At 42.8% G+C, this 18,684-nt stretch overlaps 2 protein-coding genes across 2 annotated transcripts in view; one reads left to right on the top strand and one right to left on the bottom strand.

Moving 5' to 3' along the window:
- KIF15 (kinesin family member 15) overlaps positions 1-10,888 on the bottom strand; it is a 54,835-nt gene extending 43,947 nt beyond the window's left edge. Inside the window, exons 1-7 of the mRNA XM_049777316.1 lie at positions 10,870-10,888; positions 8,786-8,828; positions 7,120-7,297; positions 6,518-6,594; positions 3,296-3,333; positions 1,702-1,799; positions 306-485 (exon numbers count right to left, since the gene is read on the bottom strand). Coding sequence (XP_049633273.1) covers positions 306-485; positions 1,702-1,799; positions 3,296-3,333; positions 6,518-6,594; positions 7,120-7,297; positions 8,786-8,828; positions 10,870-10,888 — 633 coding nt within the window. The remainder of the gene's footprint in view (positions 1-305; positions 486-1,701; positions 1,800-3,295; positions 3,334-6,517; positions 6,595-7,119; positions 7,298-8,785; positions 8,829-10,869) is intronic.
- A 248-nt stretch (positions 10,889-11,136) lies between these two features.
- Positions 11,137-16,139, top strand: KIAA1143 (KIAA1143 ortholog). The gene is made up of 3 exons (XM_049777422.1): positions 11,137-11,251; positions 13,851-13,995; positions 15,662-16,139. Exons 1-3 carry the CDS (start codon positions 11,144-11,146, stop codon positions 15,874-15,876), a joined length of 468 nt encoding a protein of 155 aa, XP_049633379.1. The 5' UTR covers positions 11,137-11,143; the 3' UTR covers positions 15,877-16,139.
- Positions 16,140-18,684: the final 2,545 nt, after the last annotated feature.

Here is an 18,684-nt window from a genome sequence, read left to right as displayed (position 1 = left end):
AAAGCAAATTAGAGAAGTGTCAAAAGCTTGCCAGGATGTGCCAAGATGTTTCAGGTACTCTACCCTTGTTTCCCATTCCTGTACATACCCCTCCTTGATTCAATGAGGTGAGAGTGTGGCCTCATCTCCTCTTTGTGTTAGAAAAGTATGTGTGCTGAGACAGCTTGGGGCTCTCAGTATCTCTTTGGCCCGAGGGTCCCCAGCACTGAGATCTAATACACTCTCTTCTTTAACTGTCCATTTCTGGTGGGTCTGGCCTAACACTGGCAAAGGATCAAATAGCTTAAATACTTAAGTCAAGGTACCTGATAGGCTTCAGCAGCAGAGGTTACCACCTGCTCCACGGCACCAACAACAAAGACTCCCTTCTTGATATGTTCTCTGAGGTATAGTCCAGCTGATGCAGAGTCCAGAAGATCATAGATTTGTTCATTGTAGATTTCAATAAAAGAACACTTGCAAAGGAAACTCTTTACAGCCCCAGCCTACAAAAAAGGAAGTCATCTTTAAATGAATGATTTTTCATAATTTATTATCTTTAATAAACACTCATATCTCATTTGCTCTACAAGATGCAAATGTTATCATACATTACCCTTTATGTAAAACATCTAAACGTCAGTTTAAAAATCTAAAGATAGGGGCCTGGAGAGATAGCGCAGCGGCGTTTGCCTTGCAAGCAGCCGATCCAGGACCAAAGGTGGTTGGTTCGAATCCCGGTGTCCCATATGGTCCCCCGTGCCTGCCAGGAGCTATTTCTGAGCAGACAGCCAGGAGTAACCCCTGAGCATCGCCGGTGTGGCCCAAAAACCAAAAAAAAAAAAAAAAAATCTAAAGATAGGGGTTAGAGTAATAGCTCAGCAGGTAGTGTGTTAGTTTGCCTTGCATGTGGCTGACCAAGGTTCGATCCCTGGCATCCAAGCCAGCCAGGAGTGATTTTTGAGCATAGACCCAGGAGTAACCCCTGAATACCTCCAGATATGTCTCCTTACCCCTCAAGAAATCCAAAGATAAGGGCCAACTGATAAGACACTTGCATTACATACAACTCAAAAGGTTTCAATCTCCAACATTCCATATGGTCCCTTGAGCCAAATCAGGAGCAATTCCCAAGTGCAGAGCCAGGAGTAACCACTGAGCTTTGCTGGGTATGGCCCAAAATCTGAAAATTAATTTCAAAGTAAATTTTAAAAAAATCAACCTAATTCCAATACACCTTTGGTGGTGAGGGGCTGGGGAGATAATGAACCACAGCTAATGATGATCTGGGCTCAATCCAGGCTTTGTGCTCAGAAATCACTCCTGGAGGGGTCTTGGGAACCACATATGATGCCAGGGATTGGTCGCATGGAAAACAGGTACCTGAATATCTTACTTAAATTACTCTTCAGCCCAATATTAGTACATTTAAAGTAACATCAATCTGATCCCAGGAACACAAGTGGTTTGCAGAAGTATTCCAGAGTCAAACAGAAAGATAAGTAGTTCAGATGGGAAACACTATTTTTGATTACCTTATCTATTGAGGCAACCTCATAAAGCTATACTTGAAGGAATTGCTATAGTCTTTGAAAGAGTGAATATAGTTTTAAGTTTTCGGTTAGGTTTTAGTTTTATTTTTTTTGTTGTTTGTTTGTGGGCCACACCCAGTGATCCTCAGCCGATCTGTCTAGAACATTTTACTTTTACAGTAACTTTTACCTTTTCTTTTTCACGGTCAATCAGGGAGAATAAATATTCAAAGCTTCGTGGAATTACTCCTCTTAGGTTATGAGAAAAATGATCAGATTCAGGTGGTCCTAAAAGAATGGTATACAGAATTAGATATGCTCAATTCTTTTATTATTACAGGAATACTTCAAACTCAGTTTTGGTCTGCGAAAGATCATACAACAGAATTTGCTAAAAAACATGAGAACGGGACTGGAGCAATAAGAGTACTGCAGGTAGGAAATTTGTCTCACATACAGCTGACCTGGGTCTGATCCCTGGTATCCCATGTTCCCCAGAGCCCACTAGGAGAGATTCTCTGTGCACTGGGCCAAGGTAAGATCTTAACACAGCTGTGTGTAGGACCAAAACAAAAAATTAAAAAAAAAAAAAAGAGAGAGAGAGCAGCCACAATTGACCAATTTTAAGTTACTTATAAGTGAAAAAACAATCTAAGGTACTAGAGTGATAGTGCAATAGGTACGGTGTTTGCCTTGTACACAACTGACCCAAGTTTGAACCCTAGCATCCCATATGGCCCCCAAAACCACTAGGAGTAATTCCTGAGTGCAGAGTCTGGAGTAACCCTAGAGTAATGCTGGGTGTAAGCCCCCTCAAATAATCTTGGGGAGCCTGAGCACTAGTACAACAAATATATCATTTTCCTTGTGGAAACACCTGACCTGGGTTTGATACCTGTGCAGAGAACCAGGAATAAGCCCTGAGCACCACTGAGTTAGCCCCAAATCTATGCCCCAGAAAAAAATAACCAATCTTCGTACAAACTTGAATCCCTTCCTACTGCTAGGCATCAAATTTAGCATAAGGACAAATAATTGCATTTAATTTCTTTTTTTGTTGTTGGTTTTTTTTTGGCCACACCATGTGATGCTCAGGGGTTACTCCTAGCTATGCACTCGGAAAATGCTCCTGGCTTGGGGGGCCATATGGGACACAGGGGGATCGAACCGTGGTCCATCCTAGGTCAGAGCAAGCAAGGCAAACACCCTACTACTTGTGCTACCGCTCTGCCCCCCCTCACATTTAACTTCTTATATATTATATTTGACTCCACAGGCTAAACTGTACACACTGGCTGTGGAGTCAAATGTTAAATCAGACATCAACTATAAACAGGCTTAATAAAGTTAACAATTACTCCAGAAAGTAAACCTACTACTGTTTACACCACAAGTCTAATAAATTTAATATTGTGAGAAAAACCAGGCATAAGAGAATATACAGTAACTGTTAATTCATAGAAGTTCAAAAACAAAGTCAATAATGACAGAGTGGGTGGGTAGCTACTGATTAAGAATGCTGGTTTGTGATGTGTTCATTGAAGGTTTATAAATATCTCAGATTTAACTCAAGTCAAAAACTATTTTACTACACAACTACTTTGCGCCAAGCATGGAGTTGGGAGACAACTGCAGATATGGGTTTTCTAATCACATTTACAATTACATTCTCACATAAAATTAGATAAAATGCCTCATTTTACAAGGTCAAAAGCCTTTTCCCCAAAAGTAGTGTTTACTATCATTACAGAAAAAATAGTTTAAGCCAGCAAATGTTTACTCACCCATCATAGTAAATGTTTTCCCTGAGCCAGTCTGCCCACTGTAAAAAAAAAAAAAACATTTTTCTATTACTTCTACACATAAAGTTTAGAAAACTATCATCTAATATCAACATGCATAATCTCCTACTATATAAACTTCTGTACAAACAGCTTGTTTTCTGTTTAAAAATTAGAAACAGCAATATAAAGCTCAGTGGTGGAAAACAAATCCTGTTTGTGAAACCTGAGGAATAAGTTTGATCCCCAGCAGTGCAAAATAATAATAATAATAATAATAATAATAATAATAATAAGGGCCGAAGGAATGGCACAGCATGTAAGGTGTTTTTGCCTTGCATGCAGCTGACGTGGGTTCAATTCCTGTATTCCCATATGGTCTCTTGAGGCTGCCAGGAGTAATTTCTGAGCACAGAGCCAGGAGTAACTGCAGAGTGCTGCAGAATGTGGCCTCCAAACAAAAAAAGGGCTGTAGTGGATGTTTTGCACACAGGAGATGCTGGATTCAGTACATTCCACCACCACCCCCAATATCATTCAAGTTTGGTGAGGAAAGAGAGAGTATAGTGGGGTAGAACACATATTCTTGCACACTGCCAACGTTGGCTCAATCCCCAACATACCATATGGTTCCCTAACCACAGAAACTAGAGTAAGCTATGAGCACAGTGAGGTGTGGCCTAAGATTATAACAACAACAACAACAACAACACAGAGCTGGAGAAATGGTACAGCAGTTAAGGTATTTGCCTTGTTTGCAGATGTCTCAGATTTGGCTCCCAGCACAGCATATGGAACCCATTAAAAGTATGTAACAAAGGAGGGGACTGGAGCAATACTTCAGTGAATAGGGCGTTTGCTTTTGCACACTACCCCTGACACTCCATATGGTCCCCTGGGGACCACCTGGAATGATTCCTGAGCACAGAGCCAGGAGTAAGCCCTGAGCCCAGTTGGTTTTGGCCCCAAAATAAACAAAACAAAAAATAAGAAAAAAAAAATCACATAACTATATGGAAAGTGATACGACTTTAGAAAATGAAGATTTCACCAGAAAACTGTAAGGCATGATCAAAGAAAGAAACATATAAAATCCTGTATTTTATTTGGTAGATTTGTTTCACAGAATACAGGTAAATAATGTTGAAATGTTTTTATAAGGGGTTGAATAGAGTCAATGAATGACAGAAGGTAAGAAGTCAATTTCTCTTTGTCAGCATGAAGATATACACGGAGGAGGGAGGGGCTAAAAAGCAGCTCAGAAGGTAAAGCACATCTTGTATGTGAGGCCTTGGGTTGGAGTCCTAGCACTACCACAAAAAAATGAAAGGTTAGAATAAATTGTATGGGGCCCGGAGAGATAGCACAGTGGCGTTTGCCTTGCAAGCAGCCGATCCAGGACCAAAGGTGGATGGTTCGAATCCCGGTGTCCCATATGGTTCCCCGTGCCTGCCAGGAGCTATTTCTGAGCAGACAGCCAGGAGTAACCCCTGAGCACCGCCGGGTGTGGCCCAAAAACCAAAAAAACAAAACAAACAAACAAACAAACAAAATAATAAATTGTATGAAGTTTAAATACTTCAATCATACTCAAAGACCTTATGTATGAATTCATGTTTACTTAGCATAACATATACACAAAAATGACATAAAAACTATGTTAAAAAATACATAGGGACCAAAGAGATAGCATAGCAGTAGGGCGTTTGCCTTGCACCCAGCCAACATGGGTTCAAAGCCTGGCATCCCATATGGTCCCCCAAGCCTGATAAGAGCAATTTCTGAGTACAGAGACAGGAGTAACCCGAGCGCTGCCAGGTGTGAACCCCCAAAATATATATACTAAGTCATGTTTGTCAACATGATTTATTTTTTTATTACCTAGTTGTCTGCTGAAATAAAGGTGACAACACTCCAGAAGCAACAAGCATATAGTGTCCTGATCTTAATTTCTAAATGCTATTTTCCAATAAAAAGAATGAGAATTGAGAGTATTTGGGGGGCCAGCGAGGTGGCGCTAGAGGAAAGGTGTCTGCCTTGCAAGCGCTAGCCAAGCAAGGACTGCGGTTCAATCCCCAGGCGTCCCATATAGTCCCCCCAAGCCAGGGGCAATTTCTGAGCCCTTAGCCAGGATTAACCCGAGCATAAAACGGTGTGGCCCGGAAAAAAAAAAAAAAAAGGAGTATTTGGGAATATTATTCATTCTAGACCTAAAATAGAGAAAATGCAACATGAGCCAAAAAGGCCTTCTGTACCATCATAAAGGGAAGTGCTCAAACTGTAAGATTTAATATGTAAAAAGGACATAGAAACCAACTTTGATGGGGCCAGAGATGGCACAGTAGTAGGGCGTTTGCCTTGCATGTGGCTGATCCGAGAGAGACCTGGCTAGATTCCTGACATCCCATATGGTCCCTCAGCCTGCCAGGGGCAATTTCTGAGTGTAGAGCCAGGAGCAGCCCCTGAATGTCGCTGGATGTGGCCCCAAAACCAATCAATCAATCAATAAATAAATGAGTTTTAAAAAAAAGAAACCAACTTCGAAAAGTTCCCAATGACCAAGGTAAATCAATATGAGCATATAAGACAATATAGCCCAAAGTGTAAAGTACTAATGTTAAGTCCATGCCAGAGATGGAGGAGTAGAGACAAATCTTTCTTGCATTATTCCAAATAATATCAGTATATATTCTCCAAGAAGCAAAATTCAACCACTTGCTAACCAGAGAAGAGATAGGAAAAAAAAAAATCAGAATCCATGCTGTTGGTTTGATGAGAATGGGGTACAAAACAAGAAATATGGGTGATCTCTGCAGAGTCGAAAGTAAATAATTTTTCTCTTAAGTTTTCAGAAAGGGGGGCCGGAGGTGGCGCTGGAGGTAAGGTGCCTGCCTTGCCTGCGCTAGCCTAGGACGGACCGCGGTTCGATCCCCCGGCGTCCCATATGGTCCCCCAAGAAGCCAGGAGCAACTTCTGAGCGCATAGCCAGGAGTAACCCCTGAGCGTCACAGGGTGTGGCCCAAAAACCAAAAAAAAAAAAAAAAAAAAGTTTTCAGAAAGGAGCACAGCCCTGCTGATGCAGATTTTTGCTCAGTGTCACATGCAACTCAAAAACTGTAGTAAGTGTGCTGTTTCAAATCACCTCGTCTATTTATTAAATCAGTCATAAAGGAAGAGAAACACCTACAACTACTTCCTTGTATAAGAAAACAGAAAACAACTTACTAGGCAAAGATGGTGCCATTGTAACCACTCATGCAGGACTCCACAATGCCTTTGGCCACAGTTGAAAACACAGACTCCTACAAAAGCACCAAACATATTAACAAGTCACAAAAATTAATTACTGCTTCATAAATTCTACAATGTAGCAATAAGATCTGTGTGCTTGGCAACAAACATATTACTTCACATTAAAAAAAAAAACATTTCCCCTAAACCACTTCTACAATATAAAAAAATTTTTTTGGTTTTTCCGGCCACACCCGGTGACGCTCAGGGGTTACTCCTGGCTTTGGGTTCAGAAATCGCTCCTGACTTGGGAGGACCATATGGGATGCCACGGTCCATTCTAGGTCAATTCGTACAAGGCAAAGGCCCTACCAATGCACCACCACTCCAGCCCCAGGAACAACTTCTGAGTAAAGAGCCAGGAGAAACCTGAGCACCGCCGGGTGTGACCCAAAAACCAAAAAAAAAAATTAGGAAATGTTTGAGCTTCTTAACCGAATTGAAATCTCTACAAACAATATTTGTGGGGACTTACCTTTTAAATGAATCTACTTCTGCATCCCAAGTAGAAAATGCAAGTTTCTAAATGAACATACCTGAGTAGTGTTCATGTCTGCAACATGATCAAAGGTGAAGATCTTGGGCTCAGGGTTCGAGTGCAACCGTACAGTTGTAGAGGAGAGCATAGATAAGCATAAATTTTGCTCTCCATCAGTCGAACCCTCTTCAAGCGGACGAATCCGTACAAAAACCTTGATGGCATCTCCTTCATTACTAAAATTAAAATAAAAAGCTGTAATTAAATTCACTGGAGAACATTTTCAGGCTTCTTTTTTTTTTTTTGGTTTGTTTTTAATTTGGGTGTGGGGACTTTAGGCCATAGAACAGCAGTATTCAGAATCACCCCAGGTAAAGTCCCAGGGACCATATTGGTATAGGGGATTGAATGTGTGTTCTGATGCATGCAAAGCAAGCACCCTACCCCCTATACTACCTCTCCTGCTTTCATGTCTTTATATTTTCTCTCTAACAAAGCCCAAGATCTACCTATTAACATTTACCTCTTTCATAGTTTTTTGTGTTTATTTGGGTAACGCTGGGGTTAAACCTGGACCTCACACCTGCAAGGCAAGTGCTACAACTCTCACTCCCAGCTCCAAAATTTACCTCTTAAATCAGGGGTCTCAAACTCAATTTACCTGGGGGCCACAGGAGGCAAAGTTGGAGTGAGGCAGGGCCGCATAAGGGATTTCGCTTACCGAATATTCGCAATAAAATGTCGCATTAGTAAGAAAAAAAATCGCAAAAAATCGCATTAAACATTTGCATACCCCGAACGGAACTGCTTGGGGTATGCGAATGTTTAATGTGATTTTTATTGCGATCATTCGGTAAGCGAATAATTGTGAATACTGTGATATTTGAAGGCCGGCCTCGGGCCACAAAATGTTGTACGGAGGGCCCGGAGAGATAGCACAGCAGCTTTTGCCTTGCAAGCAGCCGATCCAGGACCAAAGGTGGTTGGTACGAATCCCGGTGTCCCATATGGTCCCCCGTGCCTGCCAGGAGCTATTTCTGAGCAGACAGCCAGGAGTAACCCCTGAGCACCGCCGGGTGTGACCCCCCCAAAAAAAAAAGTTGTACGGAGGGCCGCAAATGGCCCACAGGCCACAAGTTTGAGACCCCTGTCTTAAATGAATCTCATATTCCCCAGCTTATATTGATTTGCTTCAGATAAGTCATCTGAATCCCACTTGATGGGAGGATTTTGATCCTTGGACTTAAGACTCTTATCACGGGTGACTTTCCTCTTAATAATAAATTACCCCCCCCCCCCAAAAAAAAGGGGTCAGAGCGGTGGCACAGGCAGTAGAGTGTTTGCCTTGCACGCACTAACCTAGGACGGACCGAGATTTGACCCACCCCCCCACCCCCCCCACCCCACCCCCGCGTCCCATATGGTCCCCCAAGCCAGAGGCAATTTCAGAGCACATAGGCAGGAGTAATCCTGAGTGTCACTGGGTGTGGCCCAAAAACAAACAAACAAAATTAATATATCCCAAGACGAAGTATATTACTGATTCCATCTTTTAGTCAGGAATGAAGGATGACAATGGGAGGGTGATGTGCGAGAATGATGTGAATCCTGCCTCCAGATGTCCAGGTAGCCAAGAACCAAGGTTTAGTACAAGTACCACTCGTTAATGATAGGTTTAGACACACTGCTGTTCTGATCCACTGTGTTAACATGTTTTTACTTACCTTGCTTGGTTAGACTGGCAACTTGCCGCACTGCGTAATTCAGCTAGAGAATTAAAAAAAAAAAAAAAAAAGACAAGCATTGAAGATGCTTAAGAGTGCAACCTATAAATATAAACCCCATGCCCATGTAACCTTTTTCCCATTTTTCAATACTCCTCTTCACCTCCTCGGCTCTAAGCTCTGAACAGCTGAGCACTCTAGGATCCAAGCCTAGGTTTGTTTCTTTTCCATCCTTACATGCTCCATGGGAGTACCATCCCTTTGCATGGTTTTAAATGCTTTTATTACTTGACAAAACCAAATTGAGACAGTGGCCCTCCCTGGTTCTCCTGAGCCAACCCCAGACTTTTAATATGATCTTTCCAAATGAGATGTCCCCAGCGCACCTCTAAAACTGCAAACCTGCTTCTCCATTTCAGTTAAAGACAGCATCACCATTCCAGAACTCTCTGCAAGACAGACTCACAAGGTGACTTTGGGAAGCTGTCACCCATGTCCTGGGGCCTGAAACTAGTTAACTCTTTAAAAATTTAATATTTAGGGGTCGGAGCAATAGCACAGCGGTAGGGCATTTGCCTTGCATAGGGCTGACCCAGGACGGACTTTGGTTCAATCCCCAGCATCCCATATGGTCACCCAAGTCAATAGCAATTTCTGAGCGCATAACCAGGAGTAACTCCTCAGTATCACCGGGTGTGGCCCCAAACAAACAAAATTAATATTTGATTAAATATTAAAGGGGCCCGAGCAATAGCACAGTAGTAGGGCTTTTGCCTTGCATATGGCCAATCCTGGACAGACCTGGGTTCAATGCCTGGCAACCGCAATGGTTCCCCGAGCCTGCCAGGAATGATTTCTGAGCAGAGTCAGAAGCAAACCCTGAGCGCCACTGGTTCTGGGCCCCCCAAGAATTTAATTAAAAAGTAAATTTTAACACATATTTTAACACATATTTTTAAATGAAGAAAAATTTGAACATTCCACTTCCACTTTAGGTCTTTGGGCAAACAGCCATGAAGAAATATCTTACTATAGGACATTTCCAGAAGAGGATTCCCAATGCAGCTGCACAGCCCAGGGGTTTAAGCCTTAGGACACAGGATTATCCCCTCCCCTTTGTTCCCACCTGAGGGCTTTTTCGCAGGCAGTGAAGACTCAATCAAACTGAATCAAACCTGAAGTCACAAGTGAGAAATTATGTTTTTGATGGGGTGGGGGAGGATTGGGCCACGCCTATGATGCCAGGGGGACCTTATGGAATGCTGGAGAGTAAATCCAGGTTTACAAAACAAATTCTAAACCGGGTGAGGGGGGGGGGGGTTGGGGAATCCGAGGGAGGATAATCAGGGCCCCTAACCCTCCAATTCCAAAGCCAAGCAAACCCAACCCACTGGAGCTCCCAAGGGGGCGTGTTCCAAGCTGAGAAAAATGACGAATTACACCCCCAGATGACTCTGTCTTTGCTTTATTATTATTTTTATTATTTTGGGGTTGGGGGGGGCAAGTCAGTAATGCTCAGGAGAATTAACTCCTGGTGGGCTCAGGCAGGATGCTTAGAGGATGCAAGGCCAAATCCCTACCTACCCTTTGTGCCATCGGTCCAGCCCCAGTCAATGTCTTTTGCTTGAAGCCCAAATTTGGGGGCAAAAAGTGCAATGTTTCTAAAAGCACATTTCATGTGGCCCCATCGTGGGCCTGCCTATGTGAGTGCAAATATCGCCCTGGAAGCTGGAGCTGGAGGGATCCATCTCCACTGTCAATGGAAGGAGAGCAGAATGCAAAATGGTAAGAGACGGCATGGAGGTAGGGCCAAAGTTTGCCTTGCATGCAGAAGGACAGTGGTTCGAATCCCGGCATCCCATAGGGTCCCCTGAGCCGGCCAGGAACAATTTCTGAGCGTAGAGCCAGAAATAGCCCCTGAGATAGCCACCGGCCTAAAGGATGGAACCATCGAGAGGGAACAGAACGGAGGCCTAGAGGGGAACCTCCGGACCCCAGACCCAAGAGCCAGCGAACGAGAGTGGCGAGAGGCGGCCAGAGCGCCCCTGCGGCCTACCTAGGCGCGCAGTCGGAGCTCTACTTACTTTTGCAGCCCGGCGCCATGGCTCCCGCCAAACCCCCCGACACCTTCGTCTTCGGCTCCGGCGGAGCCGAACACCCCGCAACCCCGAACTCTCGGGACGCCCCAAATCCCGCCGGCGCAAGATGGCGGCGGATTCGAATTGAATTTGGCGCTCGCTCGGAACGTTGACGCCAGGGCGACGGAAGCCGTCGCGTTTGCCCGGGAGTGGGCGTGGTTTCGTCTACGTCATCAATCGTCGCCCTTGACGTCATCCACGGGCGACTCCCGGAGCCGCCATGAGCAAGAGGAACCAAGTGTCTTATGTGCGGCCGGCCGAGCCGACTTTCCTGGCTCGCTTCAAAGAACGGGTCGGCTACAGGGAAGGGCCCACCGTGGAAACGAAGGTGAGCCTGGGTCAGTTCGGCCCCCTAGGTCAGTTCTGCCTTCTGTCTGAATCTAAAGGCCTAGGACAGATGATGGGCCCCATCCATTCTTTTGCTCCCCTGCCCATTTTGCAGGTAGGTAAGTTCTTGCTTGGAGCTCCCAAGCTGGTCGGCTTCCAACAACTACTACAGCTCTTGGACCCCGAAAATTCTGTTTAGGACTGAAACCCCATTACAAGCTTGTTTGTAATCATGGTGCTTAAATGAAGATATATATATATATTAAAAATAAATAAGAAAATGAGTCGACTCAGGTAAAGAGCCTAGGCCTTGGTGGATGGTTAAGACCACTCTCCTGTTTGTTGTCTTCTGCTTTATATATATATAGATATAGATATATAGATATATAAATTTATAAATATATTTATGTATTATTTAAATATTTAATATTGTATTTATTATATTTATATATAAATCTTTATTTAAGCACCATGATTACTAGCATGTTTGTAGTTGGGTTTCAATCATAAACAGAATACTCCCCCCAAACCAGTGCAACATGCACCACCACCAATGCTTTCTCCCCTTCCTTCTTCCCCCACCCCTGCCTGTATTTGAGACAGGTATTCTACTTCTCTCATTCTTTCACATTGCCATGCTAGTTGTTGGTGTAGTTATTTCCCTAAATGCATTAGCTACTCTTTGTGTTGAGCTTCACATTCCTTCCGGCCCCACCAGCCCTTTCAGAGGTCTCAAGCTCAATTTACCTGCGGGCCACAGGAGGCAAAGTCGGGGTGATCCTTGAATGCTAAGTCAGGAGTAAGCCTTGAACATTGGGGGGTGTGACCCAAACAACTAAAACAAAACAAAAAAAGATTCCTCTAGTGCAGGGCCACAAAATGTTGTACGGGCTACGAGTTTGAGAACTCTATTGTGTCTGGGCCTTATTACAGTAATGTCTTTAGTTTTTCTTAAAAGCGTTAGATGAGTAAGACTATTTTGTGTCTTATCTCTCTCTCCCTCTGACTTATTTCGCTCAGTGGAATAGATTCCATGTCCATCCATGTATAGGAAAATTTCATGACTTCATCTCTCCTGACGGCTGCATAATATTCCATTGTGTGTATGTACCACAGTTTCTTTAGCCATTCATTTGTTGAAGGGTATCTTGGTTGTTTCCAGAGTCTGGCTATTATAAGTAGCGCTGCAATGAATATAGGTGTGAGGAAGAGATTTCTGTATTATATTTTTGTGTTCCTAAGGTATATCCTGAGAAGTGGGATAGCTGGATCATATGGGAGCTCAATTTCCAGTTTTTTGAGCAATCCGTAGCTTAGTAGATTGGTGGTAACATAATTTTGCATTTGCAACTATATACCTCAATATATGGTACCATTTGGTGCCAGTTGGTAGATGAATAGGTATTCTGGTTCAATGATTGCTTGTCATCAGGTAAGTCTTCACAGAACAGGGATAGTCACTCAACTTGAACATAGATTAATAGGCAGAGCTGAAGAAACAGTCTCAGTAAAGATGTGGAAATGGTGAATTATAGACTCTGTAGAGGTGACTAAAGAACTATTGGAAGTGTAAGACAAGCAAGCACCTTACCCCCTCTGCTACATCTGAGGTTGCTACTATTTGTCAGACTCATATGTACAAAACTGAAGCACAGAGCACGACTCAAAGGATCTATCCAGGTGACAGAAACACTGATGACTCTGTGTTAAGGACTTGTAGGAAAAGTCAGTCTAGAACAGCAGTCTTTAATCATTGGCCAGAGTCAGTCCTGACAGGTGTAGAAAAGTGAAAAACCACTGATCTAGGGCTCGATTGGACGTCCAGGAGGTAGGGCGCTTGCACATGGCTGACCTATGTTGATTTCAGTCATCCCATATGGTCCCCCAAGTCTGATAGGAGTCGCTCCGGAGTGCAGAACCAGAGTAAGCCTTGAGCACTGCTGGGTGTGGCCAAAAAACAAAACCAAAAGAAAACTCTGTTCTGCCTTGGTTTTAACTGTTGTATAGGACAGGTGCCAATCCACAAGTTTAGAAACGTTGAATAACACTGATCTAGAAGGAAGTCTAGTTGGCTAAGGGCAGTGGGAACTTGTTCAGATGGGTGAAACCAAGAAGCTAGAAGTAAAGAAGTTCATGGATCTGCAATTGTCAAGACTGCTTTCAGTCCAGAAGCCCTTAGAGTCACAGGACACAGCTGCAGTTCCAGGCCAATGCCAGATCTTTCAGACCGTTGCTATGTAGGTGAAGAAACAAGGAAGACAATGTAAAACAGGAAATAACAAGTTTATTTGCTGCTGCTGGCTGTGGTCTGGGCATACTCCTGACTTTGTAATTAAGGTTCGCTGCTGGAAGGGTTCAGGGAAGCATATGGTGTGTCTAGGATTGAACCCAGGTCAGCCTTATTTAAGGCAAATGCATTACCAGCTTTACTGTTGTTTCAGCCCAGGAACAAGTATTTTAATAATAGGTAAAATACATTTTGGTATGCACATTTTTCAACCCAGCCCCCAAAAGAGCATTTTAGTAATTAATCTCTCATAGAGGCAATGGTTATATTTGTTTGAAGACCAACAAACACATTGTATTGTGTTTTCCCCTAGAGAATCCAACCTCACCTCCCAGATGATGATGGTGATCAAAGTGACAAAGAAGATGAACAACCCCAAGTGGTGGTTTTAAAAAAGGGAGATTTATCAGCTGAAGAAGTCATGAAAATTAAAGCAGAAATAAAGGCTGCCAATGCAGGTATGTTCGACCTGATCCATTTTAGGGCTAGAAAGATAGTATAGCAGGTAAGATGCTTTCCTTACACACAGCAGACCCAGGTTCGATCCCTGGCATCTCTATACAACACCAGAAGTAATTCCTCTTAAGTTCATAACCAGACATCAATCTTAGCATAGCCAGTGTGACGCAAGATCCACACCCCATCCCTCCCAAATAATAAGGTAACCTGTTTTGTGGTACTTTTGAAGGTCTAGTCCTAGATTCATGCTCTTTAATAATTAACCAGGTGTGTGACTTTGATCGTATCATTTTTTATCCCTCAGCCTCTTTTTTTTCCCCTATCCTTCAGCTTCTTAATTTGGTCCTTAAATCTACTTAATTGAGGTTATTATGAAAATTAAGCAAACTTAATTTTAAAAACAGGTGGTTATGTTTACAAACTAGTCAGCAGAAGTTAATATTTAATGTTTAATATGCTATTGTGTACACATTTTATTTTGCTAAATATCTGTTGCTAAATATTTGGTTTAGAAAGAAATGCTAGGGGCCAGAGAGATAGCATGGAGGTAAGGCGTTTGTCTTTCATGCAGAAGGTCATCGGTTCGAATCCCGGAGTCCCATATGGTCCCCTGTGCCTGCCAGGAGCAATTTCTGAGCATGGAGCCAGGAATAACCCCTGAGCACTGCCGGGTGTGACCCAAAAACCACAAAAAAAAAAAAAAAGAAAGAAAAGAAAGAAATGCTAAAATTCCAGTTACGTGTACGTGTGTGTGTGGGGGGGGGGGCCATCCGTCCTTTAGTGTTTGTTTCATTTTGGGGCTATATATGTTGGTCCTGTGTGTGTGTGTGTGTGTGTGTATATGTTGGTCCTGTGTGTGTGTGTGTGTGTGTATATGTTGGTCCTGTGTGTGTGTGTGTGTGTGTGTGTGTGTGTGTGTGTGTGTGTGTGTGTGTGTGTGGCCCCATCCGTCCTTTAGTGTTTGTTTCATTTTGGGGCTATATATGTTGGTCCTGAGGGCTTACTCCTAGTTCTATGCCTTGAGATCACTTCTGGCAGTGCTTGGGAGAACATGGTGCCAGGGATCGAACCTAGGCCAACTATGGAAAAAACTCCCTACCTAGTATACTATTTCTGGTCCCATTTTTCAACATACTTTTCAAAAACACAACCTAGGGTTTATAAATATAAATACAATATAGTATAGAATTAAGGCACTTGTCTTTCATGTATCTAACCCCATTTCAGATAATTAGGACAAGATATCCTGATTGCCAGGAATCAATCCTGATCGCAGAACCAGGAATAACCCCTGAGCTCCACTGGATATGGCCATGACCCCCTTTCCCCAAAACACATATACACATCTTTATTATATAGTCTCCACCACACACACACAGCTGCCTTCTTTATGTGGTTTCCTTACCCAAGAATGGTCCCTCAACCCCCTAAATACATACACAAGGCCTCCAAAACATACACATACACACTCAGTTGGGCTTGTGAGTATTCCTTAATGCTTCACTCAGTACATTTTTCTTGGTGACTAGATTCCTTTGGAGAAAGCCAAGCAATTGAATATAAGGACATCCTTGGCTATGAGATTATTTTCTTACCATTGGACACTTTGATAAAGGCAAAATAATGAGGAGAAAAGAAAGTTATTTAAGTCTGTTTTTGCTGCAGATGAAGAACCAGTTTCAGCTGATGGGAGAATCATGTATCGAAAGCCAGCCAAGCGTTCCTCAGAAGAAAAGTATTCCGGTTTAACAGCAAGCTCAAAAAAGAAAAAGACTCAGGAAGAGGAAGTCAAAAAGCAGGACTCTGAGAAAAAGAACTCACAAAAACAAATCAAAAATAGTAGTCTTCTTTCTTTTGGCAATGAAGATGAAAATGAGTAGAATTAAATTTGGACTTAAATCCTCTAAGAATATATGGGTACCCCCTATTGTAAAGAGAAGGCATTACAGAAAATTTAGGGAGAAAATAAAAAAAAAAAATAGGAAAAAGTTATCCACAGTATCCCCTTAACCTGAAACAACAATGTAAATATTAAGTACTAATTTTTTTGTTTTTGTTTGGTTGCTGCACCTGATGGTGCTCAGGCCTTACTCCCGGATCTGTGCCAAGAGATCAACTCTGGCAAGGCTTGGAGTTTTTATGTTTTTTAGGCCATGCCATTGGTGTTCAGAGTTTATTGCTGGATCTGTGCTCAGAAATTAACTTCTAACAAGCTCAAGTAGGGGTTGTGGGGACCATATGGGTTGCCAGGGATCTAACCATAAGTGGCCACATCCAAGGCAAGAACCCTCCCCACTGTGCTATCGCTTAGATCCCTGAGCAACAGGAACAGTTCGTGTGATATGACAAATGGCTTTTTAATTAGGGAAAAACTTGACTAATACAGCACATGAGAAACAGCATGAATATAAAGAACAAGTGAAGATAAGTAAACAGTTTAATTTTGAAATAGAATCTGACACAAGTGATCATGACAGAAGTAAGTATTTTAATATGTAATATATTAACTGTCATTGGTAATAAAAGTTAACTTTTTCAGGTTACTGTCCTCATTTTGCTGTTAAGTATTTACAGAATTTTTCTATACAAATAAAGATACATTTATCAATAAGGACCTTTCTCTTGTCTGGAGTACAGAGCTGAAACCTAGGAATGCTGAAATCATTTTTAGGCCTAAAGTTGAGGAAGGCAGCCATTTACCCTGAGTGTTTATGATGATTTCTTTAGAACAAATTCTTAGAACCAAAATTACTGGTAAAAATATTTGAATATTGGGGCTGGAGAGAGCACAGCTGTAGGGCATTTGCCGACAGTGGTTTGAATCTCAGCATCCCATATGGTCCCCCAAGCCTGCCAGGAGCATTCCTGAGAGCAGAGCCAGGAGTAACCCCTGAGCACTACTGGGTATGACTCAAAAAACAAAGAAGTATTTGAATATTTATTTTAAACAATGATACTTATTTTTTGTTTTTGTTTTTTCTTGGTGGGGGGGGTCACACCGGCAGCACTCAGGGGTTACTCCTGGCTCTGTGCTCAGACATCGCCCCTGGCAGGCACGGGGAACTAGATGAGATGCCGGGATTCGAACCACCGTCCTTCTGGATGTAAGACAAACGCCCTTACCTCCATGCTATCTCTCCGGCCCCTAATGATACTTTTTTTTTTTTTTCTGGTCCACATCTGGCAGTGGTCATGGGTTACTCCTGACTTTGTGCTCAGAAATTACTCCTGACAGGCTTGGGGGACCACATGGGATGACAGGGATCTTGTGTGCAAGGCAAACACCCTATCCATTGTGCTGTAGCTCCAGCACCAAATGATGTTTACTTTGAAAGTGGCTTTATAGAGTCACACATAAGAGTATTGATTTGCTATCTATAAGAGTGCATTTCACCTCACCTGTGGTAACAGTGCCAGCCTTGAACATCATTTTTATCAGTTTGCTATATTGAAAATGCAAGTTTAGGGCCTGGAGAGATAGAACAGTGGCGTTTGCCTTGCAAGCAGCCGATCCAGGACCAAAGGTGGTTGGTTCGAATCCTGGTGTCCCGTATGGTCCCCCGTGCCTGCCAGGAGCTATTTATGAGCAGACAGCCAGGAGTGACCCCTGAGCAAAGCCGGGTGTGGCCCAAAAACCAAAAAAAAAAAAAAAAAAAAAATGCAAGTTTAATCAGCTTATTGGCATTTTCTTTGATTTACTAGGGAGGCTAAACTTTCCAATGTAAAGCTATTTTGCAATTTTTTTCTGGAGTTAACTTGGTGTTCATCTTCTATATGTCTGAATATTCCTTATTTGTAAATTAATGGTGTCATTATTTTCAACCTTTGTATCCAGTAAAGAATCACTTATTCTTCATTTTCTTTCTTTCTTGTGTTTTTGAGGGAAGCACACCTGGTGACGCTCAGGGGTTACTCCTGGCTATTCACTGGGAAATTGCTGCTGGCTTGGGGGACCATTTGGGACACTAGGGGATAGAATTGCGGTCCGTCCTAGGCTAGCACAGGCAAGGCAGATGCCTTACTGTTTGCACCACCGCTCTGGCCCCTCTTCTTCATTTTCATGGTGATTTTGATGTGTTCTATTAGTCAATATTTTCTCTACCCTTCATTATTTCAGTTTTTTGTTTGGGGATTTGGGCTGCATTTGGCAGTGCTCAGGGCTAAACTCCTGGCTCTGAGCTCAGGAGTTACTCCTGGAAGTGTTCAGAAACTATGGAATGCCAGGGATTAAACCCCAGGTAAACTGTGTGCTAGGAAAATACCCTTCTCTTAGTACTGTAGCTCTTGCCTCAGTTTAATTATAATTATCACAAATTTTTTTATCAGTAATAGAAAATGTCTTCTAGGTTGTTGTTTTTTTTGTTTTGTTTTTTTGTTTTTTTGTTTTTTTTGGGGGGGGGGGGTCACACCCAGCAGTGCTCAGGGGTTATTTCTGGCTCCAGGCTCAGAAATTGCTCCTGGCAGGCACAGGGGACCATATGGGGTGCCGGGATTCGAACCGATGACCTCCTGCATGAAAGGCAAACACCTTACCTCCATGCTATCTCTCCAGCCCCTTTTTTGTTGTTGTTGTTGTTGGTTTTTTTTTTTTGGTTTTTGGGCCACACCCATTTGACGCTCAGGGGTTACTCCTGGCTATGCGCTCAGAAATCGCTCCTGGCTTGGGGGGACCATATGGGACACCGGGG

Source organism: Suncus etruscus, chromosome 7 (genome assembly GCF_024139225.1).
Source record: "Suncus etruscus isolate mSunEtr1 chromosome 7, mSunEtr1.pri.cur, whole genome shotgun sequence".
Classification (NCBI taxonomy): domain Eukaryota; kingdom Metazoa; phylum Chordata; class Mammalia; order Eulipotyphla; family Soricidae; genus Suncus; species Suncus etruscus.
Note: the sequence above shows the minus strand (reverse complement) of the source record. Positions and strands in the feature narration are given on the sequence as shown.

Bases quoted from the DNA above. Each gene is read 5' to 3' on its own strand.
- KIAA1143 (XM_049777422.1), top strand. From the start codon at position 11,144: ATGAGCAAGAGGAACCAAGTGTCTTATGTGCGGCCGGCCGAGCCGACT. The intron at 11,252-13,850 runs GTGAGCCTGGGT...GTTTTCCCCTAG, and splicing joins GGCCCACCGTGGAAACGAAG to AGAATCCAACCTCACCTCCC. The intron at 13,996-15,661 runs GTATGTTCGACC...TTTTTGCTGCAG, and splicing joins AATAAAGGCTGCCAATGCAG to ATGAAGAACCAGTTTCAGCT.